The sequence below is a fragment of the Helianthus annuus genome, chromosome 17 (assembly GCF_002127325.2).
Source record: "Helianthus annuus cultivar XRQ/B chromosome 17, HanXRQr2.0-SUNRISE, whole genome shotgun sequence".
Classification (NCBI taxonomy): Eukaryota; Viridiplantae; Streptophyta; class Magnoliopsida; order Asterales; family Asteraceae; genus Helianthus; species Helianthus annuus.
Window position 1 is genome coordinate 193,760,719 of NC_035449.2, and position 9,118 is coordinate 193,769,836.

Sequence of the window (9,118 nt, forward strand, 5' to 3'; positions counted from 1 at the left end):
ATAAGTTCATCAATTTTAGGGTTTTCATCTTAACATAATCATACATTTTGAACCAAAATCTTATGTTTAACAACATCATTTTGCAGGAAACAAGTGAAACATAGTTAGGTTGGCCCCTAAATACTCTAAGCTACCATTTAGTTTAAACATTCAACTAGTCACTTTGCACATTTTATCAAGCATCATATCATGGTTTACACATATGGTGAAACTCACAAGTCATCCGAAAAATCATGCATAACATTACTAACTAAGTACCTTCTAGTTTATTCAACACACATAATTCCTACACACATAAGAGAACACTAACCGGTTGTGAAGAAGGTGCCGAAATGAAGGAAGAAAATGAGAGAATGAAATGTCCGACTTGTGGTGATGATCTTGACCGAGATCCCGAGATCCTACCGATTTGCTCCAAGCTTGAACCGAGAATTTAGAGAAAGAAAGTGGTGTTGTTGAGGGTTTTCTAGTGAGAGGGAAAGGAGTGTTTGTGTTTGTAACTAATGAAGGAGTGGGGAAAGGTTTGGGATTTATACAAGGGATCTCGAGTTGGGCTTGGGGGTTTCGGCCCAAACCGGTTACGGCTCAAGAGGCCCACTCGAGACCGAGTGGCCCACTCGAAACCGAGTGGTTGCGAGTCATGGTCTCGAGTCACTAGCATAACTCATAAATATATATATATATATATATATATATATATATATATATATATATATATATATAATACATACATACAACACATATTTTGCAAAAAGTCATGTTCCCATTTAGTAACATATATATACACAAAGATATTACAAGATGTTCGTTCGGAAAAACCTAGAGTGTCACACTAACAGCCCTGGACGCACTTCCAAAAATGGATAGAAACTCGTTGTTCAGCTGACCTTCTTGGATGGTCTCGTTCCTTTGACCTCGTTGGACGTGTGCCGTGTCCGAAACGAGTTCGAAGGAAGAGACTTCTCCGTCAGCTGGGTGTGAATGATTCTGGTCTGCCATTTTCACGAGTGTTTTTTAGAAGAGAAAAAGAGGTGAAAGTGGTCTTGCAAAAAAGCGGATGGCGCCAATGTTGAAACAATAGTTAACACAAGGATAACCAAGAAGGTCGTTTCACTTATGGGGTTCAACCTCTTCTCTTGCTCGTATCTGTGGCCTGAGATCTGCAAAACAGTAAACACCGTTAGTCTCGTTAAGAGGGGTGAAGGGGGTTTTCCCTCTTAACCAGGCTCCGACGTGAGAATAAGTACTGTTCTGAGAGGAATAAAACAGTGTGTGTATAGAGTGAGTAAAGAGAGCCAAGATCCTGAACCTGAATGATGAAGGGTCCTATTTATAGCCGGAGGGTGAAGAAGGAGGAAGCAGCTGTGCCAGCTGTGGGTGTGCGCCAGCTGTCCGACCAAGGGGAATATCCTCTTGGTCTGCTCTGTCGCGAAGGGTGTAGTGGTACACGTGGCGTCCTTGTATTCGATTGTGCTGGGTACCTCGTACTGGTCGCGTCAGCCCTGCTCCCTGGATTGCCGCAGGCCTATGTGGCCTTCTGTCAATGGTGACACGTGTTGTCCTTTATGTTGGGCAAAGCATCTTTGATGCCAGCTGTGAACCGCCTAGATGTCTTCTGGAAGTTTCTAGAAGGTTCTGGTGACATGGATGCCTTGTGTGTACAAAAGTGGTGTGGTCCCTGCCATGTAGGCAGGGAATTGGGACCATACCTCTTCAGTTAGGAAGCGTCGACCATATGCATTGGGCTTAGGAAAATTACGTAGTTGCGTAGAAAGGCCATTATACGCGAGATGGCCATTGATATCCCAACCATTATGTTAGAGGCAGTAGTAGTATCACATGACTTCTATATAGTGGGCTCTAACAATGATATATATCATGTTGCTTGATCAATCTCCAACCTTCAAACACATCCTTTAAGGTAGTGCGCCTCCATGATATGTATAGCGAAGGAAACACAATATACAAAAAAAAAAAGGATATTGTCTTGCAAATGATATGTATCTATAATAGGGTTGACTAGTAAAAAGTTCTATGTTTCCACAATAACCCAAATATGTAATTAAAACGACAAGAGTCTGCAAAGAAAGGATGTAGAAAGCCCTTCCACTATCAATAGGCAGTTGTATGAGGTCCAACAAGAACTTTGAGTTTGAAAGTGATAACTGATTATTGTATGCATGCATTATATTCCATAATATGATTGTAGAGGATGAAAGTTATGACATATCTAATTAGTCGGTGATGATACCCAGTATAAACCACTAACCCACAAACATCGAGTCAAACACATTCAACTCGTATTAATCATACACTTATCATTCAACAATGCCTTACTGTCATATTAAACACAAATCAAACATCAATTCGGGATATGAAAGTACAACGAAATAATGTCTGAGTGTTGTGCAGGATATCTATCGACCACATACATGCTTCAAAACTCCACTTTAGTATTTCATGTTCTAATAGATGTGTGTAAAGCAATACATGACACACACACTTGGATCATAATTAGAAGTGTACAAAATAACCGGTTTGGACTTGTCAAACAGGTTCCCGATCCAAAATCGATCCACCAAAAAAATTGATTTGGGCCTGACCCAACCCGTAGGTTTGGCACCTATTCGTAGACTCGTTCTTTGAAACTGGTTTATGGCCCAAACCGATTTATAACTCGATTTCAATCGATTTGATTTCATAGGTTCATACATTTTCCCTCCTGAAATCAATTTATAACCAAATCGATTTGTCCAAACCAGTTTGACTCCATTTGTGAAAAAACCAATTCGGTTTAGGAACCAGACTGGTTTATAAAAATCCGGTTTTGTACACATTCAAAAGAGAAAAGAAAGGATTCTCTCATTTTTTTTTTCTCTTTGTTTCTTTCCAAATTGGAAAGATTAATTTTAGACAAAAAACTCTCATTTTCTCTTATTTTCTCTCCTTTAATGAAACTATGGAACACAACTAAAAATTATTTCCTTTTAAATCTTTTCTTTTATCTCATTTAATGAAACTCGGGAACTAAGCGTAAAAGAACCCAAAATACGTTAAAACATTGAAATAACTTACTCAACTAAAAAAGCAGTCCAGGTAAAGGTTGACCGTCCCAATGGGCCTGAAAAAACTCGGCCCATTTAACAAACCCTAGTTGTATTTCTTCGCCTCACCTCACTCTTGTTGCAGGTTGATTTCTCACGGCGTCTCCGTTTTCAGGTTCGAAACTTCTTCCTTCTCTCTCTCTCTCTCTCTCAACAAATCTGTAATTCTGTATGTATCTTCTATATATCTTCTATTCAACATGTTTTAGGTTTTTAATCTCACATCTTTTGCCTCATTCGAATCGTTGATTGTTACGTTTTTTCATTACTTTCGTTGAAATTAAGCATTTGATCGGTGTATCTTATCGTATTTTAGATAATAAATGTTGTATTGTGTAACTTGTTAATTTTAACCTCGTTTAGCTTCTTTGATTCTCGTGATTTGTGCTTTTTGCTTCGTGTTTATTTATGTAAGTTAGTTTAAAATTTAAAATAAGCATTGAATTGGTATATTTATCATTTTTTTTAGAAAATATATGACGTGTTATGCAATTTGTGTGTTAGTTATAATCTGTTTTTGGCCTTTTTTCGATTATTATTATGATGTTTGCTTTGTGTTTAATTAGGCATCAGAAGTATATCTGTTACATTTTAGAAAATTAAATGATATATTATGTGATTAGTGTGTTAATATTAACGTACTTATATGCTACATAGTGAATAGCGAGAAATAGGAGCGCTATTTTAAAAATAACGATACACTAGAAAAATTTTAAAGTTGTTTTAATATGTATATTATATCAAAATACTTTGGTATATACGCTATTTTACATATATATTTAACAAAAAAACTAAAATCCAGCTATTTATAGTATATTTAATCGCTATTTATATTTATAAAACATAAACAATTTAAAATAAAAAACTTTAATCCCGCTATTTATGGCTACATACCTTATAGCGTTATCTAATTGGTGTTTTCTTTGGTTGTCATAGCAGTCAATTCTTATGATTTGTGTATCTTGCTTTATGTTTTGTTTTTAAAGCTGTAAGAAGTCAACACATCAACTTGTTTTCCAAAAATGAAGAGCGTACCAATCTGCTGCTTAATTTCAACAATTCTTTATATTTGTGCTTTTTGTTTCATGTTCGTTAGTTATATTCATATAATGTTTGCTCTTTAGAATGTTTATACATTACATTTGTCGAATTTCAGCATTAAGTTGTTGTATTCCTTTCTCTTTAGGAAATAAATGATGCGTTAAATATTATATCCTTTTTTAGCTCTTTCAATTGTTAAACCCGTTGAATCTCATGATTTGTGCTATCTGTTTCATGTTTACTTTTTTATTTTAGTTAATGTTTAACAGCAAATCGGTACATCTATCACTTTTTGGAAAACAAATTGATTTGTTTTTTTTGTTTTTTCTTAGCTGCTTCTAATGTTATTTCTGATCCTTAGGTTTGTGGTTCCTGCTTTATGTTCATTAATTATATTTGTTTAAAGTAAAAAGTATATGTGTATACCTATGACTTTTTAGGGAAATAATGTTGTGTTACATATGATGTCCGTTTGGGTTATGTTATAAGCTTGGTTTTAAAAAGCGCGCCCTAGGCGCGCCTAGGCGCAAGGCGCAACAAGGCGCAGGGCCTGGGGCTTTTTTGCTTCTCGCCTTGTGTAATTATAGGAAGCGACCAAAAGACGCATTTTTTGATGTTTTTTTGTGGGCTTTTTGGCCTGAGGCGCGCCTCATGTAACTTAGGCGTTTTACTGCATAAAAATGTTGTACCTTGGGTTTTTTGACTTGTACATGTAATTAAAATGGTATAAAAGCCTTGCTTATAGCTATATTTTGGTTAAAGGAAGCTAAAAACCTATGGGATATGTATGGGATATATAAAAAAATTATATAAACATCTTGCGCCTCGGGTACGAAAAGCCCACCGCTTTTGCGCTTTGCGCTTCGCGCCTCAATTTTAGACCTCGTCGCTTTTGTGCGCCTCTCGCTTTTTAAAACCAAGGTTATAAGAATGGTTCTGTGCACATAGTGGTCATTAATCATGTTTTAAATATTCCGCAGCCTACAATATTTTTTTTTGTTGAAATATGAGTTCTGTCATTGGAGTAACACCATTATAACCGTGTTACTACTGCTATGATTGTGCACATATTTGTCAATTTTTAGGTTTGTAACTTGTAAGATATTGACATATGTGTTGTTGTGTTTGCATTTCAATAAGTTGTTATATCTTCTATATATCTTCTATATATCTTCTATTCAACATGATTTAGGTTTTTAATCTCACATCTTTTGCCTCATTCGAATCGTTGATTGTTACGTTTTTTCATTACTTTCGTTGAAATTAAGCATTTGATCGGTGTATCTTATCGTATTTTAGGTAATAAATGATGTATTCTGTAACTTGTTAATTTTAACCTCGTTTAGCTTCTTTGATTCTCATGATTTGTGCTTCTTGCTTCGTGTTTGTTTATGTAAGTTAGTTTAAAATTTAAAGTAAGCATTGAATTGGTATATTTATATTTTTTTAGAAAATATATGATGTGTTATGCAATTTGTGTGTTAGTTGTTATAATCTGTTTTTGGCCTCTTTATTATTATGATGTTTGCTTTGTGTTTAATATGATATATTATGTGATTAGTGTGTTTATAATATTAACGTCCTTTAGGTCTTTCGGTTGTTATAGCTGGCTATGTTTATTATGCTTGCTTTTTTGTATCATGTTTATTCATTAGATTTGTTGAACTCCAGCTTAAAATTGCTGTATCTATCACTTTTTACAAAGTTAATGTTGCGTTCATAGTCGTTAATGGCGAATAGCGATAACGTACTTATACGCTACATAGCGAATGGTGAGAAATAGGAGCGCTACTTTAAAAATAGCAATACACTAGAAATTTTTTTAAAGTTGTTTGAATATGTATGTTATATCAAAATACTTTGGTATATACGCTATTTTACATGTAAATTTAACAAAAAACTAAAATCCAGCTATTTATAGCTATATTTAATCGCTATTTATATTTAAAAAACATAAAAAAATTAAATTAAAAAAATTTAATTCCGCTATTTATGGCTACATACGTTATACCATTATCTAATTGGTGTTTTCTTTGGTTGTCTTAGCAGTCAATTCATAATTTGTCTTTCTTGCTTTAAGTTTAGTTTTTATATTAGTTGAAATTAAGCAGCAAATTGGTACGCTCTTCATTTTTGGAAAACATGTTGATGTGTTATTGACTTATTTCTGACTTCTTATAGCTTTAACAGTTAGCATAGTTCCAATTCTTTATATTGGTGCTTTTTGTTTCATGTTCGTTAGTTATATTCATATAATGTTTGCTTTTTAGAATGTTTATACATTACATTTTAGTTATTTTAGTTAATGTTTAACCGTGTTACTACTGCTATGATTGTGCACATATTTGTCAATTTTTTAGGTTTGTAACTTGTAAGATATTGACATATGTGTTGTTGTGTTTGCATTTCTATAAGTTGTTATAGCGTGTTAGACTTGTATAATTTTTTGGTTACTTTGATTCTCAGTTTTGTTTTACTTTTCAAAATTTTAGTGTTTTATTGTATTAAACTAACATATTCATTTCATGATCAGCGAAGGAAGAAAGTGAGAAGAGCAGCAAGCAGTTGCTGCACTGAAATTGGACAGCAATGGTCCATGTGTCATTTTATCGAAACTGTATGTTGATTTACTTTTTTATTTCTTCTATATACTCATGTTTTTATGAAAATAGAATGATTATTTGCTTCATTTTTATTTGTTAACTTTACCTATAATTTTTTAATCAAATGTGTTTTGGTTGCTAAAATTTTGGAAAAATTGGAATCGCTTTTTTTCAGTAATATTGACCTGTTTTATAAGTTGTTTTTGATATTGATTGCCAAATTTCATACCAGATGGAAAGACTTTCAAGAAGCCCCGTCGTCCATACGAGAAGGAACGTTTGGACGCTGAGTTAAAACTCGTAGGAGAATACGGTCTCCGATGCAAACGCGAGCTCTGGAGGGTGCAATACGCTCTTAGTCGAATTAGAAATGCCGCAAGAATGCTTTTGACCCTCGAAGAAAAGGACCCCCGTCGAATTTTCGAGGGTGAAGCACTTATGAGGAGAATGAACCGTTACGGGCTTTTGGATGAGAGCCAAAACAAGCTTGATTATGTATTGGCACTTACCGTTGAGAACTTTCTAGAACGTCGTTTGCAGACACTCGTGTTCAAAACCGGTATGGCTAAGTCTATTCATCATGCTAGAGTGCTCATCAAGCAGAGGCACATCAGGTACTGTTTTACATGTCATTCACGTTTACTTGCTTTTAGGGGAGCTAAACGTGTTTGTGGGTTCACCCGACCCGAACCTGAAAATTTTAGACGACCCTGAACACGAAAATTGTGTCATACGTATGTACCTGAACACGTCTCGAATGTTTGTGAGTTGACCCACATGGCCTGTTTAGCTAAATGGGTTCGCGGGTTCAACCTGAAACTGACCGAAACCCGTTTATGCTAAACCCAAACCCGTTCACACCTGTACTTGCTCTTATGCTTTTTCGATTCTTTTGTTTTGTTATCATTTTGGTGACGTTTTCAATGTATTGTTGCGGTTACAGGGTTGGAAGGCAAGTGGTGAATGTTCCGTCTTTCATGGTGAGAGTTGACTCACAGAAGCACATTGACTTCTCGCTCACAAGTCCCTTTGGTGGTGGCCGACCCGGCAGAGTTAAGCGAAAGAACCAGAAAGCCGCTGCCAAGAAGGCGGCAGGCGGTGATGCCGACGAGGATGATGAAGAATGAGCTGTTACTTGTATCAAAGGCTTTCTTCATCTCTTATTATCTTTGTGGTCGTCGTTTATTTATTCGTCTTTCGAACCTTTTTATCCTTAGGAAGTTTTGGATGTTTTCGCTTTGATGTTAAGGTTTTGATATCGGATTATGTTTTAATATGTGCTAAAACATGGTGTTTAATGTTTTAAGGTTGGTTAACCTTAACGTTAATTAGCTTCTGGTAGTTAATTATAGTTGGATCTAATACAACTTTGAGAAATAATAGTGCAATCAGACGGGTCAAAGAAACATACTTATTCTAACTACTACAAATACCAAATGGGGACACAGTGCCAGGCAGCTGCCTGCTGCCTGGCACTCCCCCATTGGACCAACCTCATTTTCAATTAATTTTATTTCCAGTTTAAAATTACGCTTTCGTTCTTTGTTTAAAATTACCGTTATGTCCCCAGCTCAAAATAAAATTATAATTTTGCCCCTAGCTAAAAATTACGCTTTTGCCATCGGGTTAAAACCTAACTTTTACTTTTGTTCCCAGTTTAAAATTACGGTTTCGCCATCCGTTTAAAATTACGTTTTTCCCCAAGCTAAAAATAAAATGTTGTTTTTCCCTGTAGCTCAAAATTACGATTCTACTCTCAGCTCAAAATTACGCTTTTGCCCACCGTTCAAAATGAAAATATGTTTTTCCCCCCAGCTAAAAATTATGATTTTCCTCTCAGTTAAAAATTTACCCAAATGGAGGAATAGTGTCAGCCAGCTGCCTGACACTTCCCCATTGGACCAACCTATTTTTAAATTAATTTTATTCCCAGTTTAAAATTACGTTTTCTTCCTTTGTTTAAAATTACCTTTTTGCCCCCAGCTCAAAATAAAATTATACACTTGCCCCTAGCTCAAAATTACACTTTTACCCTTGATTGAAAACCTAACTTATACTTTTGTTCCCAGTTTAAAATTACGGTTTCGCCCTTTGTTTAAAATTACGTTTTCCCCCCCAGCTAAAAATAAAATGTTGTTTTCCCCTCTAGCTCAAAATTACGCTTTTCCCCACCGTTCAAAATGAAAATATGTTTTTACCCCTATCTAAAAATTATGATTTTGCTCTCAGTTTAAAATTATGATTTCGCCTCCGGTTCAAAATATATTTATGATTTTGCCCTCTGTACAGCCATACAGAGGGAGGCCCAAAATTACGGTCATATCATCGTTTTTTTCCCCATAGCAAAATTATAGTAGTCTTTTTGTAATT

The 9,118-nt window shown here is 35.2% G+C and overlaps 1 protein-coding gene across 1 annotated transcript; it reads left to right on the forward strand.

Moving 5' to 3' along the window:
• Positions 1 to 3,102: 3,102 nt before the first annotated feature.
• LOC110926443 (40S ribosomal protein S9-2) lies at positions 3,103 to 8,079 on the forward strand. Its single transcript, XM_022170209.2, has 4 exons — positions 3,103 to 3,219; positions 6,679 to 6,762; positions 6,981 to 7,362; positions 7,692 to 8,079. Exons 2-4 carry the CDS (start codon positions 6,735 to 6,737, stop codon positions 7,873 to 7,875), a joined length of 594 nt encoding a protein of 197 aa, XP_022025901.1. The 5' UTR covers positions 3,103 to 3,219; positions 6,679 to 6,734; the 3' UTR covers positions 7,876 to 8,079.
• Positions 8,080 to 9,118: the final 1,039 nt, after the last annotated feature.

Coding starts and splice junctions, on each gene's coding strand:
- LOC110926443 (XM_022170209.2), top strand. CDS start 6,735: ATGGTCCATGTGTCATTTTATCGAAACT. Junction 6,763..6,980: donor TGTGTCATTTTATCGAAACT/GTATGTTGATTT, acceptor ATTTCATACCAG/ATGGAAAGACTTTCAAGAAG. Junction 7,363..7,691: donor ATCAAGCAGAGGCACATCAG/GTACTGTTTTAC, acceptor TTGCGGTTACAG/GGTTGGAAGGCAAGTGGTGA.